Below are 21193 nucleotides of genomic sequence, written 5' to 3'. Positions count from 1 at the left end.
GATATCACTCGCGGGGATCATTATCTTTTCGCATCCTTTCCTTGAAACGGAAATCTTTCGTCAAAGTGGTTGACAAGCCGACTAAGTTTGTAGAGATGTGATATTGTTATTGAACATGTAGAGGAAGTCCAAATTGTTAATTGGTAGCAACGAAACTCACTCAAAAACGAGAAACAAATTTAATTACATCAATTTTTGTAATATCTTGCAACAGAAATTTCTAATGAAACACACAGAAATATCAAATGTGAAGTGCAACTCAGAGTTATGAGGCATTCCCATCTTAGAGGTACTTACTTATGTCAATCGAGTGAACAATTGAAACAAATACAAGACAATAATTATTTCAGGCAGTAAGTTCACAACTCATAGAATATCAGTCGAGTGAATACTTGAAACAAAGTCAAAACAATAATTCTCATGACAGGTGGAGATTATAGCATTCTAAACCAGATAATAAAATTTTAATCAATAAAATAAACAGAGATATGCTTTTAATTAGGTGTAGATGTGCACTTGAAAACAGAAGAGACAATTGCTCTACATTGAAAACATGGACAGATTTTGTACTCGATACCATAAGTCATGGGAAGATGTGATAAAAAAACTGCTTCGAAAAGGAGGAGCCGCAAAACGATTTCATTATCGCTGCATTTCAATACGTCCTAGACATGGTCGTATTCGGAGAAATGGTACAAACTACAGAACTGAAGGCAGAGAGTCGAACCGAAATGTTTACCTGTCCGGTTCGGGTTTAGGTTTGGCGATAAGGGTTCGGATCCCGTTCATGTCCAGAAGGCAATTATAATGGTTCAAACCGGTTCTTTCCAAACGGTTCGGTTCCCGAACCGGTTCAGGAACGATGGGTGCGAATGAAGCACAACAGGCAGGTTAAAAGAAGCTTCCGTGTGTGTGTGTTAGTGTTTGAAGTGGGCAGGAAGGCGTCAGTGGCCGTTCAGGAATTTGAAAGAGTTTGTGCGATATGAAAGACAAGATTAGTAGCGGTTACAAGAAGAGCATACCCATGAATTACTGTTTTGGGTTGACTTTCCCCGCATGTAGCTCAGGTCGCGGGGTTAGCGGAATCTCACCAGGAATATCTGTCAACCAAGCCTACTACGTTGGCCTAAGTCATTTAAGTAATTGAAATTATTCGTTACCAGTCAGGATCGCGAATACACGTTAATCAAATAACGACTCTTCATGGTATGTAGTTGGATTGGGATGGTGCGATCGTGAGCTCGGGGACTTTATGTGTAAAGGGCACGTTATTTTTTCAGCACTGACCGCCGCCGTGCTCGGCGTTAGCGCGAAGTGTCTGTAGAACAAAGACAAAGCAAGGGCAAACAGAGAGTTCGACTCATTTTAGACCCACTGGCGAGTTTTAGATACTGTGGCAGTATGGTCGTTTTTGCTTCTTTTATTTTAAATCCACGAAGAAAGCCAACTTGGCATGTTCTTTTCATTCTGACCAGCATGAGTGTGGCCGGTGCTTTACTTTCTACTACCCTAGGCACACGGTAAACTTAATGCTTTAAACGGAATGACGGTAACTTCACCTCCTGAGCAACCATCGTCCCGAATGACTCCGTTTTTTCAACATGCCCCTGCTTTCAACAAGCCAGGAGAGAACGACGCCACACAAGATTATAGTTGGTGAGCAAGTGAACTTACCGCCATTCCGTTTCATTAAGTGTGGCTAGCGTATAAGGGGCTTATGTAAGTTCACACGAGCACACGTTGGGAATTATGCTGCAGCGTTGTATACACGAATACGTGATAGAGCTGAGCTCAGGTAGTTTGCTTTCGCAATGCATTACGTGCAAGAGAACAGAAGAAGAAAAAGAGAAAACGAAGGGGAGAATATTTAAAAGACCGAAGCTCGCACAGCCGACGACATATACGTCGGTTGGTCCGCGTATTGGTATTTATATACAGGATGCCTGCGATAACGGTAGAGATGATCTCGAAGGCATAGCGCTGTCAAAGAAAAACTGACCGGTGTTTGTTGCAAACGGACTGATCTTGAAATGCAGCGCCAGGATCCGAGCTGCGTATAGCTGACTCTTACTAGTACATTATTATAATATGTCACTTAATGACTACTACCCAAAACTGTCCCTAATGTCCTGTTGACCTTAAATTCTTACATATATTTATGCGTATGTCTTAGACGTTAGTAGTCCTGGCAGTTTCCAGTTACTATCTGTTGCTATTTCGTGACTCGAGAAGATCCAAATCATTGTTGCAGGGCACGACTTTTTTGGCAAGAAAGACGATGTCTACGAAGCTAATAAATGAAGAAAAAATACGAAAAATAGTTTTTGTGTTCATGCACAACATCCAAAGTTTTGCACTTAATTCCGTGTGAACCGTTACTTGAACCGGAAACCGGTATTTTACCGGTTTAGTATCGGTTCAGCTCCAAGATGGCGTCGATTCTTTTGGTTCGGTTCAGTTCCGGTTCGGCGAAAAATAACGTTTAATAACGGTTTTCGGTTCGGGTTCGGGTTCGGGTTCGGTTCGACTCTGTGACTGAAGGTGCAAGAATTTATGCGCCGAATCTACAATACTTATAAAAATATCTGCACATCAACGACGGAAGGGCCACTGGGATTGTTGGCGGAGTTTTTGAAGTTTGCCAACGAAGAATTGAAATACACTAGACCACATGTAATTGTAATCATTGCAATGGGCATTGCGTTCATCAAGAAAGCAGTCGGATCAAATTATCATATACAAGCGGTCTATATCGCACGATTCATTACGGATTTGTTGAAGTTACACATACCTGAGATGGAAAGTACATAAAATCTTATCACGTGATATGTTCCACTACCACGGCAACGCAATTATTTTCTTCTACCAGTCTCTGCAACGATGTTGAATCAACAGAAGTTCAATATTGTCATGCAAGGTCTGATGTATTATCACCTGTTGAAACTCAACAAACATATCAATTGCAGTGGACCACCGGACGATTTTCATCTAATACTCTCTTGTACGCCATTCAAGAATCTTCATACAAAGAAAGGAAACATCAATAAGAGACTGTGCAAGTTCATCATGACAAAGTGCAAGTTGTTGAAGCAATACAAACACGGCGACAACATAGCGCCTGCGTTAATCAACGCTGGATTCAAGCGCCCAATAATCAGAATAAACTATTTAATGTCTTCGGAATTCATCAATGAAGACAACAAACGAAAAGTTCAGAGTTTGAAATAGAACTGTAATTTATCGAAATAAACAAGTGTATAACTGAAACAATAAATGTAACCTTTGTCATCATTATAATGAATTCTTCGCATCACAATGAAAAAACACCTTGCATTTAGCATGGCTAGACTGAGAACAGTGATCGCTAAGGAAACGAATATTCCACAATTTGTGTAAGAATTCTCATATGGAATGAGACCTGACCACCAAATAGGTATTACTCGACTACACTCTGTACAAGCTTAACACCCGAAGGATAGAATTGCCGGAGAAGGATCGGTCATCGGGAGACATGATACATCAGTTTATGATCACAAAAAGGATCACTAATCTCATGTGAAAACTTATCATATTTCATGAATTAAATTCCACAGTGCATGTATGTTTCTCAATCAGTTGCACTAGCCCAGACATAGTAAAAGAAGAAGAAAAGGCGTCTTTGACAAGCAACCCGATTGGAGTACGGAACAAATAAATACATATTTTTGTCAACACAGTTGTCCGTTTGTATGACTGGATAGGAAAAATGAGCCGTCCAAGATAGGGCAAAACGGGAAATAAGGCAAGATAACTGATTGCGGCGGGATAAGTCAAAGCGTTCGCGACAGAGTGTCATCGACTTTTACAATAGCATTCGGGTTCAGTGCCTGGGAGATAAAATACGAAGCCTTCGCGAAAAGCGGATCTATTATCAGATGCCACAATGCAAACGAAAGATTTTACGAGCATGACGTGCAGGTCAAGTCTACATTTCTAATCACAGTCTTCGTAACACACGGCACACAAACGTATATGAAATAATTTCCAGGTGGCAATCATATTTTGGGAGAAGCTGATCATACAACCGCCATCAGAAGTGCTTATCCAATATACAATGAAGATGAGCGTTATGCATAAACAAAATGGAAGATATGTTATACATTAATTATAATAACCAGATCAGCGCAGGTCACACATAAACGTAGATCCAATTCACAAAATATACTCGACATTTCCCGTAACCATACAGAAAAACTATAACATTATTTTAGTGTCATAGCATCCGGGCTCTACAAATGGATAGGTCATTCTTTAATTTTATTCCGAAACGTCTTCGAGGACGCGGGCGACCCTTTCTTCGAGTTTTAAGTAAATTTCGTTCAGAAAATATTCATAACTGTTAATATCCACGACATAAAGAATTCGCATTATGTTATAGTGTATACAGAAAATATCAATCCATTCGATTAACTTCTCTGACATCGTGAAAGAGTGCTCGTCAAAGTGAGCGAGCTAAAGCTTGCGTATTGTGAAATTACACATTCTACAACACTGATCATAAATCGCAACACCTGTTCAAATTGTAATTAAACTCTTACTGATGTGTGGTAGTCACCACTTCTCCTGAATGTGAATCGATAAATTTTAGCAATTAATCCGGAAAATATTTCTGAGGGAAGTCAGCCCAAGTGGGAAAAGGGTGAAAGAAGTCGGCCCAGTCTGAAAAATACGCTACGATAAGCGCGCAAGCAGCCCTCCCCCCGCCGGTAGCGCGCGGACAACACACCACACAGAGTCACAGCATAATTCCTTGCACCATTGATTTTAATAAATATATTCTCTACCCGAGCGCCGCCCGCCGGGCGCGGGAAAAAATACGCGAACGAAGTCGGCCCAGGTTCAAAAATGTGAGAGGGTAAGCGCGCAAGCAGACCTCCCCCCGCCGATAAGCACGCGGACAACCCTGCGCACACACGCCGCACGGGGAAAAATACGCGCAGGGCTCAGGGCAGGGGTGGTGTAGTTTCGCCCTCCTGTAGTTTCTCACCCTATCTTTACTACTCGCGTACATTTGGTAGTAGCACGACACCTGGTCACACTAGCTGTATAACGTACCTACGCACAAGCATCCCACAACAGCGGCTGAATCGGAGCTGTCCGCTGTACCCTTTGCGAATCAAATATCAGGAAAGCCCCACAAATCCTCGTCGCACAAACAATCCCCATAGTAAAGCTTTGCGAGTTCAATAAGGAATATTACCATTAAATACATGGTGCGCAAATGAGCAGACCAGCTGCACCCACGTACGAAAATATCTTCGAAATGGCAAGCATGTCCTTGAGGGTGAGGAGGAAGCACAAAAGTCTGGTACATAAAAAGCACAACCACCATGGCCATGACTTCCTGCACTGTTTACTGATTCCTCCTCAGACTCAAGGATATGCTTCCCATTTCGAATATTCACCAGCTTGTTTGCGCACTTATATTTAGTTGAAATATCGTCAAGGGATTCCTAGAAAACAACGCCCTTAGCGCCTTCACATTAAAACCCATCGTATACCTTCCATACATTGGTGACATACATTTAATCTGGGAACATGGGAAACAAGAATTTTCAAAATTACGTTGATGTAGAAACACCGCATATGACGCAATAAAGTTCTCATCATAACTCTCGGCACGCTCAGTCAGATTCCACGAAACTACAACATGATTACAAAACTGCGACCTCTACAAAAAGCCAACGGATAAGCAACAATACTTTCACTTTTGCAGTCACCACCCGCGCAACTGTAAGGTTGGAATATCTAATGAAGAAAATGGAACATCACGCTAAGTTTGTTTAAAAAATATTATGCTCATGAGCTTGGCGAACCCTGCAGTACACTTGCACAAAGGCAAATGCGACGATGTCCCACCGACCATAAGGGGGGGGCACCGGAGATGGGGGGAGAGGGTGCTGAAGTCAGTAATCAAATATATTTAATTTTGATACTTTTTCGCTGTTATTTTCCCTTGATTTTCTATTTCTATTAATTTTGTGGTTAATCCGTAGCATGCATTCTACGTACTGCCGAGCGTGGTCACCAAAGTGCTTTGGTCAGAATGTATTCTGTAACTTTGTCCTAATGCGTGTAGATATGGACGGAGAACTGCGCCCCAAATTCGCTGAACCTGTAGGTAACTTCGGGCTAACCTCAAGCTGACGTAATCCCTAACGTCATTTATTTCCAATCATAGTTCTCCGCGCAAGGGATGGATGGCGCTATAGGTCTCTATAATGGCATCAGCCTGAAGACGCAGGGACCTATGGGAATTTCGCCACGTGTCTCTATATAACTTGGTACAGACGCGCATAGATAGACCGGAACTGTTAAGGACTCCTGCTATACACCCAGCACCGCCATGCGCCGTGATCGCTGAAGGTGTCTAGCATCTCCACTTGCTTACGTGTCGGATGGCACTCTGCCCAATATTGTACCACACCAAGATCCGGAAGCAGCGGTGCGGGCCGCCATATCGCCGCGTCTCAGTATTTTTTTTTCCTCGACACCGCCTCGTCGTTGCAATCGGAGCGCTGCCGTCGACTCTGCCGGTCTGACGATACGCACGCAGCTTTCGGAGTTTCAACGACGAAGTTTTAACTTTTCCTTTCGCATTTTAGAAAAGTGTATGGGGTAAACAAATTCTATCATACTGTGTGCTCTCCGGATCCCTTAACGTGCTGGACTCTCCCCCCCCCCCCCCGTGACTCACAAAATTGCTTGGTCGTTGGCCATTACCAGCCCACCAACGCGCTCTGCCCTCAAAGCTTTCTTCACCTTTCTGGATACCGTAGGACTTCGATTCATATTGTGAAGGGCCTCATTATTTCATTCCCCGCATTACCGTCAGCAATGGGGTGGAGTATCGCCCCTGTCGATGGATCTCCCCACCTATCATATCCAAATAAAGTTGTTGTTGTTTCTTGCATCAGACTGTCACAGGGCGACACATTTTCAGTCATAAGCACAGGCAGATGCGACCAAGTAATTTTCCATGACCATCACATGCAAGACTGGTGGTCAGCCACAAAGAGAGCACGTGTCCATCACGAGGACCAGAATAGCGGTACAGGCGTGAGAATGTCGTGGTTCTCACGTAACCAAAAGGGACTTCCGCATGAATTCCGAGAATGTGGCAGTCGTGGTGACTCTTCTTCGTGGGGAAGAATTGGTTCGTTTCGTGGAAGCGCCTGAGGGTGCTCCGTCTTCCGAGGGATTAAATAGGAGTGACCGGCCGAAAGTAGGTTGTCGTCCCATGGTCACCGGATAGTGAAAGTCGTAACGAGATAGCGGCGGTGATGCCGTCGGAGATAACTGGAGGTGCGGAAGGAGCGGATCGGTGAAGATCTGAGTGACGGCAGAGTTTTAAAGACATCGCAAGGAGCTGCGACGGAAGTGGTGCAACCCAGAGTTTGGAAGACAACGCAGGGAGCTGCGACGTAAGTGGCGAAATAAGGAGCTTTGAAGACATCGCAGGAAGCTGCGACATTTTGTGCGAATTAATGTTGGTGTGTGAGCGTGACCAGGAAGAAGGAAGGCATCCGACGTGATCCAGAGGGCCGCCCGAAACTATTGACTGCAACAAAGCCAACCGCCTCCAAGAATCGTCCGCCTCAGAGATAAGTTGTGTTCGAACTTTTCTTTTCATTGTACGAACTATTTTAGCGGACGAACTATATTGTGCGGAACTATTTTAGACAGTAGTTGGGCAATCGGTGCGTATTTTGCGTTAGGCCGCATAGCATCAGTGTGGTGCAATATATGTCTCATTTATGTGTCGTGATTGATACTTGAGCGTTTCCTGTCGTGTGCTACTTTGATTGATATGTCTTTTGTGGAAGAGTAAATTGTTGTTGCTTGTTACGAAAGCAATGTGTCCTCGTCCTCTTGTTCATCGACTGGCCAATCTCCACCCTACCCGCTGAATTCGAATACCTTCAACGATCTCGGAGCTGGGGGATATCACGCGCGATCCCTGAGCCCCGTGACGCAGACCATGACTTCAACTGATTTATTTCGCATCCGCAATAATTTTGCAATCACTCATTACGGAGGTGTTGCACCTAACGTGCTACAAGTTCCTGTAAGAAAAAAAAATATAAATATACTTTTGCCCAAAGAATATTTGATGAGTGTCATTCATCTTCGGGGAACTTTAGCGAGACCTTATAGGGCTACTTTAATTGGCACAGTTTCACCTTACACGACTTTAGGACTCTGGCCATGTATCCACCTCTAACTCGCATGGCCTAGTGCATTGATTGGCGCCTTCACCGGAAGCAAGCCAGTGTTGGAATCGGCTGTTTGAGTTTACTGTGGATCTTTCTCGTACTCTATAGCGAAAACAAGGATATAGTTGCCAATGAAGACCGCACACGGCGCACAATCCCCGGAGGTACCTGCTGACCCACACGGAGGCATACCACTTGATAGAATAGAACAGAAGGCCAAAAACAGCCTCCACCGCGGAAGGTTGTTATCCCGTTCTGTGCAACTAAACGAAATCATCTTCAGCACTTCCGCTTGCTGGAGTTACCAAAACAAAAGCTACAGACATACCCGAGCTCTAATTTCCCACAGCAGCACCCAAAAGCACGCAAAGTATAACAACGCACAACTTCATTTTCTGGACGGACTAGTTAGTCTGCGATCAAAAGCTTCCCATTAAATACCCAGACGTGGGATACCCAGGCGTGACATAGCCTTTCAGTAATAATAGAGCACAGCAGATTTCAGCAGATACCGGATGCGCCACGAGTGAGCATGTTTGAATTTGTTTCAGACAATGGACAATGCTTAGAATTGACACGACTATGTCTGTTTTGATGCTTCCACGACAGCCCTTAAACACGTGTAGCGTTTATAATAGCGGATTTCAAATTATTAGGCTATCCAGTTTATGTGTGCAGCTTTCTTCCAGCCTAACGACTATTTCAACAACGTTTGCTCTAAGGGACATTGCGCAACCGTTTTCGCTTTCCGAATGCCGCGAAGCACCTCTCGTCAAGACCCTTTATTGATTTTTCGTGTGCAACTCAGTGTGGCGTTCACATATCAGTATTTTTACCGCTTGCGACAAGTTGGCTCTCCTATATGCTGTCAGTCTAGTGATCTGGAAGAGCTAGAGCACATCCTGCTTTATTGCCCGCACTACCAACCCTTCAGATCTTCACTTTCAGTGTCTCAAAATCAGCACGACACTCGCCCTCTAACTATGTCAAAATTTCTTGATCCATGGCTAAACTCAGCCAACCAATGCTCTGCCCTAAAATCACTGCTAAGGTTTGTGTACACTGTATGACTTAGATACTCATTGTGAGGCTACTGATTAGTCCATCTCACCACATTAGTGGCGTCACTGAGCTAGAGTATTGGCTCCTGCGATTAAACTCCCCAATCGTCGTCATTAAACAGAAGTAGAATTTTTTGCTTAGCTGCGCCTCGAATCTTGGGATCGTTGTTTTGGCCAGCTAGACGAATGAAGTTGTTTTGTTGGACAAGAAGTATAATCTAGTGTTCGAATAAGAGGCCAAATTAACTTCCAATGATTTTTGTAGTATTCTGAGCGCAGCAGCATATGCAAGTAGCTTTTCCTCCTGGTTTTGGGTTGAAATGGACTCTGGCGAGAAGTTGGACAAATATTTCTTTTGTACCTAATACGAAAGTATAATATGTCCTCAGGCCACCCGCGAAATAGTTTTGCTGTACGTGGCAACGAAGTTTGCCGAACGGGGAACTGAAAACCGAGTTGGATTTTCCCCCTCAACAAAGACTTATATAGGGGCGATACTCTACCCCATTGATGGTGGTGATGTGGGGAATTAAATAATGATCCCCTCACAGAAAGCTCACAATGAGCATCTCTCGTGAATTCTTCACCTAGCTAACGTCACCGTTCAAACGAAAACATAACAGATTTCACAGTCACAGCAGTCACCCTCGGTGGCCCCTCATTTTGCTATCGCTTGACCGATTCTCATGTGCAGGGAGAGAGCCCGAAAATCGCAAAAAAACGTTATAATCCGTCATTAGCTCGAGACGCAGAGGGGAGGAAGAACTCGCGCAATGGGTGCCGAAATCTAGCCTTTTTATGAAGGATTTCCGCTTGTTTGACGTGATATGAGGCTGATGTTCATTCGAAGCCCGGATCGGATGTTTTGTTGTTAGTGAGTTCGTATGAGAGTGATCTTCTAAATGGACGTCGAAGCAAGTCATGAGGAGGCTCCGAGGCCGGAACTTTTCTCCGACATTTCTGCGATTGAGAACGAAATTCTGTTGCGTCTGAACAATTCGAGAACTTTGCTTTCGAAACGTCGCCGATGCCGCGAATGCAAGCCGAAGTCGAACTCCACGAACATCGGTGACGGATGAAGAAAACACCATCAGTCGCACCTTAGCAGGGCACATTGTGATCGAACATGTAAAAGTTATTTGTAAATTTCTTGTACTCATATTTAATCGCGCACATTTTTAAAGTGCTGGTGCGCCTCACGCGCCATAATGCCCAAGGAGGTCGAATGCTTGTGCTCCAAGGAGCTCTCAAAGCAGTCCCGAAGAACTGTAGCTCGAGCGCATTACAAACCACGTAGTTTTCCAACTTTTATGTCTCAATGCGACTGTCCTGAAGGTGCCACATTTTAAACTCCATACGCAGCGCGAACCCATGGGCGCCCATATTCACGAGTAAGTCACACGTATTCTTGTTGAATTATGTTAAAATTCGGGCGCTAAAATTGCCCTCATTCTGCATTAAAGTCGTTAAAACGCTAGTGAATGGCAACACATAAAAAGACAACACAATGCACAACTCTTAACTGCAAGGCAATATAGTCAGCCAGAGTTGTGTAATTATTAGCTCTGTGCTGTGTCTTATGTCGCCTCTCTATGTATTGGAACGCGCTTAGGTCTTTAGCGATATGAAATGTTCTTGGTGATCGGTTGGCTATTCATTTTGTCCACGTGGGGTGTCTGTTAAAGTGCACCAAAATCTCAGCACGCCGTATTTGACGCTCCTCGCGGAAGATGGCATGTCTCATACCCAAGTTATCCACGGTTGGGTTCAATCCCGCAACCTTGGGAAGAATGGATGGTGTACTGTGTGGGATTCGATTGTCCAAACTCTCCAGCCTGTAGCGGACTATCCCCTACCGGCGATGTCGTACACGAAGGAACTATACCTATATCTTCTCTTGTGGGAGGCCGCGCTCAACTGCCCTCACTAGCAGACAACCCCGAGTATCGTGGGGTTATGTCTCCAATGTCTCTCGATCTCCCCGATAAACGCACGATCGCACGATTTATTGCACGATTTATCGGCAGAGAAACAGACCAAGCGGTATTATCGACATAAAATTTTGGGGCATAATTCGACCTCTAACATCTACTTTAGCTTTCCGACACTGTTCTTATTTGTTGTATCTTTGTTACAAACCCCGAAGTTTATCTTTGCGAACCCTGTAGTTTCTCCGTGCGCGACACCGCCAATAGGGACGCGCTCCGACACTGGCTGGAAATTTCAGACAACCGTGTCTCAGAGAACCCGATTATGCACGCAACTACGTACATATATTACTGACAAATACGCATAGTTAGTATGTTCGAGTGAAAGGCAACTGTACAGTAAGCGCAACAACACAATTGGAGAATAACCGCCGCGGTATTTGCTGAAAACCTTATGGAAGATCGCGGTGTGCTAAGTAATGGTATAATTAACAGCCTAGCTTTTCAAAATATGTCAATATTATTCTCATCCCAGTACGACACATTTTATAGTTCCGGCAGATGAAATACTATTCTTCAATTCTTGCCTAAGTGAAACTACGAAATGTATGCGCATTCTAGTAGTGCAATGATGCAGCCATTGTTATCAGCGCAATCTGCACATCGCAATGGGCACGTTTTGTTTCCAAAGAGTCGGAGAGCAAGGAGATCCGGAGGTTCTAAAAATATGTAGAGATACTTTAGTCAGTTTACAAACCAGTTACGTGTTCGATTAGCTTATTCTGAGCAGTTAATCAAAGTACTTTACCGACGAAGGCCAGCAAAACCGCAGCCAAGAGCAATGACGTCGACATCTTCGTGTTGAAAACTCGATGCACGTTCAACCTCTGCACACTGACTTGTTGTGTCAGTGGAACGTATGCGATACAGACCAATTCCCTTAAAATATCGCCATATGCATTTCAATGTACTGCAGTATCATATCACTTGTGTTACCCGTGGCATTATTACTACAAATAATTGCACCTCTCTTCCAAGCAACATTCTCTGAGATTGGATTCTCAGCGAGCAGCCACCTGTTTGAAGGGCTGGTACTTTTCCAAGCATTCTTTACTGCTTATACTATTGTCGCCGTCATATGTCAATCCGGTAACAGGCAAGCTCTGCATGCACTGGAATTTACAATATGAATGACAGAAAATTCTGCTCATGGTGGTTGAAAAATCGAAAAGACGAGGGAAAAATCGAAGCTACATTCGCGATCGTTTCGTTTAGGATGTCGTTGGGCCCATGCACTGCCCCGCATTGTGCATACCTCGAAATCGCCTTAGTTTTCGAAGAGACGACACCCAACACTTAACTTCGAGGGGATACATTTTCTTCAAGTTCCAACAGCTCTTAATTTTCGCATTATGGTTACCTCAATTTCAGAATCTCTACTTTGCATACTTCTGTGTCTGAAAATATTTCGCTCTTTTCTATCCTACTGCTCTGTACATAGGCGACGAATGCGCGGAGGCCTTGGGGGTTTGAGGACCCAGGAGCATTCCCAGGGGAGGCTGTCCTCGCAGGGAACTCACCCTACTGACACTCAAAATGAACGTTTCGAGGGATATTCGACGAATCCCGAGTGAACTTGAAAACCCTGTAAAGATTTGCCTCCTGACCAGGAATCGCAGACATCCTGCCCGAACACATGGTGTCTGCGATTCCGTGTATGGAGGGGGCGATATCCCTAACCTGAAACATTGCGGCGAGAAGGGGGAGACGCTTTTGGCAGCAGCACCCACTGGCAGAGTCAAGCTCACCTCCTATGTCTCTGTGAAATACAATTCGGAACTTGATGCTCGTACACTTCAGTGATGGTTCCAGCATTCTTTTACATATGGCAAAATCTGAAAACGAACCTGGATACCACTCAAACATGCCAATCGCGTGGCTCGACCGCCACCGGTTTCCGATGAAGAAAAAATGTCATGTTTCCAGTGAAGTTTTCTCTTCTTTTCTTTTTGTTTTGATGTTTGTTTTCGGAGGCGCATAAAACGTCCACAATGCGGCTGCAAACGCTCGCCGGGCCGACAGGTGGAGCGCACTCGAGCGATCGTGGAGCGAGAACTGCCTTGCACGCTTAAAAATTCAGACGGAACTGTCTCTAGATGATTCACAATAGCGGGTTTTAGTTGGCCTCCGAAAACTTTGCGACTCAGCGCAGTGCAGACGGCACATGAGCCGCGTGAGTGGAGGGAGGTGCTCCTAGTACCTCCCTCCTTGTACAACAAGTATCAAACGGCTGTAGGCGCCTGTATAGGCCCCATAATTTTCGAACGCATAGACTCGTTCGGAAACTACCGAGCCTTCTTCGTAGCTCCTTCGGAAAACCGGCCGAGGCATCAAAGCCGAGCGTGGGAACAAAAAAGTTACCAGAAAAAAAAAGGTACCTTCTATGCAGTGATGGGCAAAGTCAAGTAAACTATTAATTCCTTGCAAAAATATGGCCTTTATATACAGTTAGAAGTCCTGCAACTTCTAAATACTTGAAGTAAAGTATAAAGTGAAGAGAAATTTACTTGAGATACTGATTAAGAACGCTCATGTACAACATGCTGTTTTCATGCCATACCTTATAGGTATTTACCGGAAGTAATGCGCACATGCATACGTTCAAATGCAACCATTTAGACAAATCAACATGGACGCTATCTGCATAAGCAAACACGCGGAAGAGTACGGCGAAACGTACGAATTCATCGACTGTGACAGGATTGCGAACTGGTTAAAATAGGCCAAGGCGCAGTGCTGTGAATGAACTCGACGAGAATGAACAGCGCGGTGGAGGGCCGTATTAATTTCCGGCTATCGTGCAATGAGCTAGCAAGGCACACATAAAGATACCTCAGGTACTTGAAGTAAAGGAGAAAGTATTATTCAGCATAATTACTTGAAATAGAGTAAGAGTAGCTCAAAAGTACTGCTTCAGTACCGAGTACTTCAGGTACTGCCCCTGCTCATAAGTGTTTAGGATATGACGAGGATTTGCTTCTGCTTAAGGATGTCGTTCGGAAGAATCCTTTCGAGGAACCAACTAAATGGACGGATATTGCCACCTGTGTCAATGCGGAGACGGTGAAAGAAAGAAAGAGTACTTGCTCAACCTGTCAAAGAAGAAGGTTGAAGGAAACCTGCGTCGCGCGGTATGTCGCATCTGGCTCATCTTATGGCTGTGTGTCAAGAATTAATACTCAAGTGATTCACCTGCCGTCACATTGATCCCGTACACTGGTCTACTTACGTGCGAGCGTATATGTGGCCCCGCTACCCAGCGCTGCTATATGACGGCGCCTCTGTTGTTACTAGACTCCAGTGAACGGACGCACTGTAGTCCCAGTTTATAGGTATATTTAGTATTAGTAGTCCCGCCTCTTCATTGTTCATCATCACTCTCATGATCATCCCTCCACCACACACGGCGTAGTCAGCCATCGTATCTGTGTCTCCTGAGCAAGTCTGCGCTTATAGATTAAGACAGCCTTCACCACCGTTTTCGAGCGTTTATTCGAGCCCAATGTACACGCCAAACATATCGCGAAAACTGCTCAGTCACAACTTCACAACAGCCACAGATGCCACGAAAATCTACGGCTCTATGGTTCAAGGTGATTGAACAACAACAACAACTTTATTTTTCACCTTGGAGAGTGGGGAGTTTCATCGCCACAGGCGATACTCTACCCCATTGCTGGTTGGAATGGGGGAATAAAATAAGGAGCCCCTTCACAATAACGATCGAAGTCTGATGGTGTCCAGAAATGTCAGAAGAGCTTTGAGCGCAGAGCGTTGCTGGGCTCGATTGGGCCAGGGAACAAGCAATTTCGATAGGGACAAAGGGCGAGAGTCCAGCTGACGAAGAGACTCGGAGAGTGTGGTTCGGGAAGGTTGGTAGTGAGGGCAATGAAGAAGGATATGCTCCAGATCCTCAAGAGCACCACAGTGGCAGCAGGTGGGAGAGTCAACTTGTCTCAAGCGGTAACGCCACTGAGCTGTAAAGGCCACATCGAGGCGCATTCGGTGGATTAATCCAGCATCTTGACGAGAGGTGTTTCGTGGCAATTTCGCAATAAATGTACACATGAGACACGGAGACACTCCACCTCGTCTAAATAGCGACTCCACTTAGTACTTTGTGCTTTCCGATATCGTTGTGACAACTATTTCTGAATTTATTTGTGATTTACGATTGCTCGCTGGTGACATTGAGGAACACCCTGGTCCGCGAACAGTGGGTAACAGAGAGCCTGAGAACTCCAATTCAACTGAATCGACTGGTTTCGATGTATCCAACTGCACCGCTGAGTAAACTGGAAAATGGCCAGCCTCTTATATTGACAGAAATGAAGGTGATACAGGATATGCTGAAAGATGCCGATGGTATGCTTGATGGCATTCAAAAAACTAAAACAATGTTGATCTGAAGCTCGACGGTATAAATGCTAAAACTGAAACGCGTGCGAAGGGTCTATGTGAAGTTTCTGATATTTGTACTGATGTAGGTAACATTAAAGCAAAAGTGGATAGGATGAGCGGCGTGCTAACCAGGCTTCTTGAAAAGATTAGATAGGTTTAGTATATCGTACGCTATCGCCCTTTCGTACGTAAGGGATAGCGTAGACAGTTCTGCGACGGTTCATCACCTAGGCAACGGCGATAGCGTGCGATCTATTAGTCGTACCTTACGATTATTAGTTCGAAATGTCGCCCCCCCCCCCAGTATTTAAGGAAACATTGTACTTTATGTATGTATGCCTATACTAGAATACGCCTGTGTTTTATGGGATACTCAGTGATTAACTTCTATTGGTAAGCTCGAAAAAATTAAAGACGAGGCATTTAGGTTCACGATATGGCATTCGGGATAGTGTTTCCAAAATGGAGGACATGCTGGGTTGGGATTTGTTGTCTGTACGTTGAAGAAACTTGCGGAAACTACTGGAAATTTCTATGCAGTATTTACCACAATCTAACTGCATTAGATGATTCCATATTCATTTCCTCCTATATACGTATCATCCAGCGAAGAAAAGAATATAGCACAAGGACTGATGTATTTAAGTATTCATTTTTCCCGTGGACAATAGCTCAGTCGAACGGTTTGTCTGCTTTGGTGGTTTCCGAGCAAAATGTTAACTTGTTTTATACTAAACTGTGCACTAATGGTTTTAAGGGTTACTTGTACGTTTATGTCGTGTTATTGTAATGTGTGTGTGCTGTATGATGGTAATATCATCTTTGTACCCCACCCCCTTACTGTAATGCCTGTTGGCGGTGCAGGTACCCTAATAAATAAATACCATGCATGTGCAACCTCTGCGCAATGGCTTCCTTTTCTCGGTACAATGTATGTGATACAGATCAATTTCCTTTATATCCCCTTCCATATTTAAGCGATTTTGTATGCGCTCTACTTTCTCATCCTCGAGATTCGTCTTTCAGCCAATTCAGACGTACGGACAACAACAACAACTTTATTTTGAAATGAAATCATGAAATGGTGGAAATCATGAAATGGTTCATCGTCAGAGGCGATACTCTACCCCATTGCTGGTGGGGAGGTGGGGATAAAATAATGAGCCCCTTGACAATAACGATCGAAGTCCGATGGTGTCCAGAAATGTCAAAAGAGCTTTGAGCGCAGATCGTTGCTGGGCTGGATTGGGCCAGGGACCAAGCAATTTCGATAGGGAGAAGGGGCGAGAGTCCAGCTGACTAAGAGACTCGGAGAGTGCGGTTCGGGAAGGTTGGTAGTGGGGCAATGAAGAAGAATGTGCTCCAGATCCTCAAGAGCAACACAGTGGCAGCAGGTGGGAGAGTCAACTTGTCTCAAGCGGTAACGCCACTGAGCTGTAAAGGCCACATCGAGTCGCATTCGGTGGATTAATGCAGCATCTTGACGAGAGGTGTTTCGTGGCATGCGGAAAGCGAGCGTTGGATCAACTCTGCTCAACATAGATGGGGGAGAAGGTCGGTTGTCCATTGGCCGGAAGCCAGGGGTGTCACTAGGCGTCGCAGAATGGAACGGCGGTCTCCTCTCAGCAGAACAATACTGGTCCGTTTCCGATACGAGAGTGCTGCTTCTGCGGCGCTGTCGGCCTGCTCGTTCCCCACGACACCACAATAGGCTGGAACACACTGGAGAACTAGCCTGTGGCCTGCTGCGTAGACAGTGTGGTAAGCCATTAACACATCTGTGACTAGAGGTGCGGGTGGGCCTCGTATGCCGGAATTTTCAATAGCTTGAAGTGCAGATTTGGAGTCTGTGAAGACTGCCCATTCCCGCGGGGTAAAATCAGCGATGTGTTGTAGAAAGAAAAGGATGGCATAGAGCTACGCAGCTGTTGAGGAGGTTGGATGTGAAAGGCAGAGGTACCGAGAGTTTGAAGGTAGGAGGTCCGAATACGCTGTTTATTGTAGTCAATCTTTCAACGTCACAGACGAAGCAATATGACAAGCTACTTATGTGCGTTATATCTGTTAGAACTCTCTCTGTTCCTTGTGACATTACGAGTACGAAGAAATGTATGTCTCTTGCCAAACAATCTTTTTTGAAATTGGACTCGCAGCGAACCCAGAACAGCCACCTGTTTGAAGGTCGGATACGCACACCTGTTGTTATTAAAGCGCATTGCTTCGAGCATTTTTTTTTTCCTGCTGAGATTATTGGTGCAGTCAGATTTCAACTGACACACACACACAAACTCTACGTACAGTGGATTAGACAATACGACAAATTTTCAAATTGGACAAATATGCAGAAGATGATGGCTGCACTAAAGTGCGTTATCGAAAATTAGATCGCCAAGTTGACACTGGGGCTGAGGAAGTCGAGGCGAAATCGAAGTGAAATAACAAAGACAGATCAGAACATATGGGGACTTTTCGGGGGTCGAAGTAGGAATAGAATGTAGTTCCCTTAAAGTGGAATTTTAGACTTTGCAGTTCATTGGACCACTAGCACACCAAGCGTCAAACGAACGCATCGTGCGCAGAAAAAAAGAAAATTCGTCTGAGCGCACAATAGGCTCGTTTAGTATATCCTACGCTATCGCCTTTGCGTCCGTATGGGATGGCGTTGGTGGTTGTGCGCACGCGTAAAACATAAAGAGGGTTTCGTAGAACCACCCCGCTGTCCTTGACATACAGCAAAAGCGATAGCGTACGATGCACTAAATCTATCTACTGTGTGACGTCTTACGAAAGCCACACACAGCGCACGGCGCCTCCTGAAGGGTGTCAGGTTGTCGCCCTATACAGCGTGTTTTTTTTTTTGTTTGCTGTACTATATTTTTTATAAAACAATGTACGTATAGGGGCAGCATACATGCCGTTTTCTCAGTTTCAATTCAATTCATTTTCATTTCACCAATCAGGTGTGGAGGCACGGACAAAAAGCTGTAAAGTACACTTAATAGTATAGTTTAGTCTTAGTCGTTAGTCTTAGTAAGTAGACTTAGTAGTAAAGTTGATTTACACCGCCACGTGGACATCCTCGTGATGAAGAATTACCTACAGTTCATTAGTTAACTTTTTAGTTAGGGGATTTCGGGCGAACGCGAGATAGCAGAATGGGATGCAGCCCTCGTTGAAAGCAATTCTGGAACGAACGTAGCTACATACGTTACGTTGTTACAGTAGTTACGTACACTCTTCGAGAAGATGTCCGCATGGCCGTGTAACTCAGAGGCACAAACGACATCTATATTACATATCCTATACACATTACATATTCATATCCATATTACATATCCATATCCTATATTACATGTGTATCCTGGATAGTAGAGATATTCTGTGAACTAGAGCACATGGGCATTATCTTCCACGAACAGTCTAACCCAGGTGACAACACTGTGTTGTAGCGATTTCATTCCTCAGCTTCGTTCGAAGACGGTCTAGACGTGGTAAGTCTGCCTTGGTATGAGGGGAAGCTGCGTTCGCTGGGAGAAAACAAGACGCCAGAAGTGGAACGCCTCCAGGCCATCACAAAAAAGTTGTTGCGGGACCAACAACAACAACAGATATATTCTGATGATGAAGTGGGGGACCTGTCAGTGCTACAGGAATACGTTCAGGCTATACGGGTGTATCTGAGTAATGGTCATGCTGAGCGCGTTCCTCACCTTGAAGTCCATTTGGGGCCGGTATACTACATGCCACATCACGAGGTCATTAGAAGGAACCGTGAAACCACCAAGGTCCGCATCGTCTTTGATGCTTCGTCAAAGGCATCTGGTTGTGTGTCGCTTAATGAAGCTATCCATTCTGGACCTAGTTTGAACACGGATGTGCTGGAGCTACTCTTGTGCTTCTGCACTTACCCGGTGGCCCTTATAGCGGACGTCGAGAATGCTTTTCTACAAATTGTATTGGATAAACACGACCGGGACTGTTTAAGATTTTTCTCGTCCACAGCAACCTCCTATGTGAAAAGGCCTTTACCCCCCGCCCCCCTAGGCACTTGGCAAATGGCTCATGTTGCCGTAGGCGCAAGGTCTAACCCATTCCTTTCAGCGGCAACACTGAGACATCACTTGCATTCGGCCGTAGACTCTCCCCCGGAAACGGCCCCGTTGCTTGCCAGCAACTTCTACGTTGGCGATCTTGTTGTCGGAGTAGAAACTGTGCTACAGGCTACATCTCTCTACTGTGAAGCTAAAGCCATTTTGCAAGAAGGTGCCATGAAGTTAGTGAAGTGGTCTAGTACTGATTCTGCTCTTCAACCCATGTTTGAAGCTGATCGTGTCGTGCCTTTGACGAGCGCAGCCATGAAGAAAGTTCTCGGTCTTGCCTGGGACACGGATTCAGACGAGGTGCGGTATGCGCTGAAATGGAGCAGGCAGTAAATTTTGTGCTTGCGATCGGCGAAAGTCTGTCCGTCTCGTCCTTCGACTGGTGTCAGGGTTGGGCATATCGTACTTCCTGCCAAAAAATGTGTCTCGAGTAGCGTGGCATTAGGGTCTAGTCGAGGAGGTATTCATCAGTGCAGACGGTAGACTACGGTCCTGCCGGGTAAAGTTAGCGGGCGGCCGGAGGACGTTAACCGGACAAATTGAGCTACTTTACACCCCGTGATCCCGAAATTGTTTCGCGGGGGAGTGTGTTGAGGAAGATGACACCGTGACGTCACTATCAATCCTCCTGGTGATCTCGCTTGAGCGAGACTTTTAATTCTGTTTTTTTTATTCATCGCATTAAACGGGTAGTAGTTATGTTATCTCCGTGACTCCTTGGCTTTATTCCACAACATTATTTCATTCATGTTAAGTATTCATATTCATATCATTGGAAATCTATCAATGCGAATCTAACAATTGAAGAGCACAATAGATGAATGTGTGGTTAAATAGACAATGTCCAGATGAGCAGTCTATTAAAGCTAGCAATAGTCAACATTAGAAATCTGACAGTCATCAGACCACAACCAAAATATCTACAGAAGGAAAAAGTAATTAGGAGAAGAATCAGGCACGCCCAATCATAGCAATATCAATAAAAATAGCAATAATCGATACTAGAAATCAGAGGAACATCAGAATTTTTAGAGCGATAGAAGGCCGATGTTCACGTGCGACAAACCATTCAAACTATCCTTGCGACACACAGCGACCCGAGCTACGGTGAATATGAAGGAACATGACAATTCATTTTCGTTCTAAACTATACATTTATGAAGATGCTGAAGAGCTAATGCGGAGCTGCATCCCTATCTTTTATTCATAGTGCGACTTTTCGTGTGCGTTGACATCGCATATAGATTGAGAGTTTTCGGTAGGACTCAGAAATTTTTGGTATGTTTTGGGACTCGCATAATCCAACTATGTTTATGTGTGACAAGTTTGTACTAATAACGTTTGTTGGAAATCGGATTCATAAATGAGCTTTTACGATTATCAGGCCC

General features: G+C 44.7%; 2 protein-coding genes across 2 annotated transcripts in view; one reads left to right on the top strand and one right to left on the bottom strand.

Annotated features, from left to right (window-relative positions):
* Positions 1-12149, bottom strand: part of LOC135375356 (uncharacterized) — a 48185-nt gene extending 36036 nt beyond the window's left edge. The window contains exon 1 of the mRNA XM_064608077.1: positions 12053-12149. Within this exon, the coding sequence (XP_064464147.1) occupies positions 12053-12098 (46 nt within the window). The 5' untranslated portion in view covers positions 12099-12149. The remainder of the gene's footprint in view (positions 1-12052) is intronic.
* A 7296-nt stretch (positions 12150-19445) lies between these two features.
* LOC135375333 (uncharacterized) lies at positions 19446-20138 on the top strand. The gene has a single exon (XM_064608063.1). The coding sequence runs from the start codon at positions 19446-19448 to the stop codon at positions 20136-20138; it is 693 nt and encodes a 230-aa protein (XP_064464133.1).
* The last annotated feature ends 1055 nt before the right edge of the window (positions 20139-21193 follow it).

Source organism: Ornithodoros turicata, unplaced genomic scaffold (assembly GCF_037126465.1).
Source record: "Ornithodoros turicata isolate Travis unplaced genomic scaffold, ASM3712646v1 ctg00000857.1, whole genome shotgun sequence".
Lineage (NCBI taxonomy): Eukaryota > Metazoa > Arthropoda > Arachnida > Ixodida > Argasidae > Ornithodoros > Ornithodoros turicata.
Note: the sequence above shows the minus strand (reverse complement) of the source record. Positions and strands in the feature narration are given on the sequence as shown.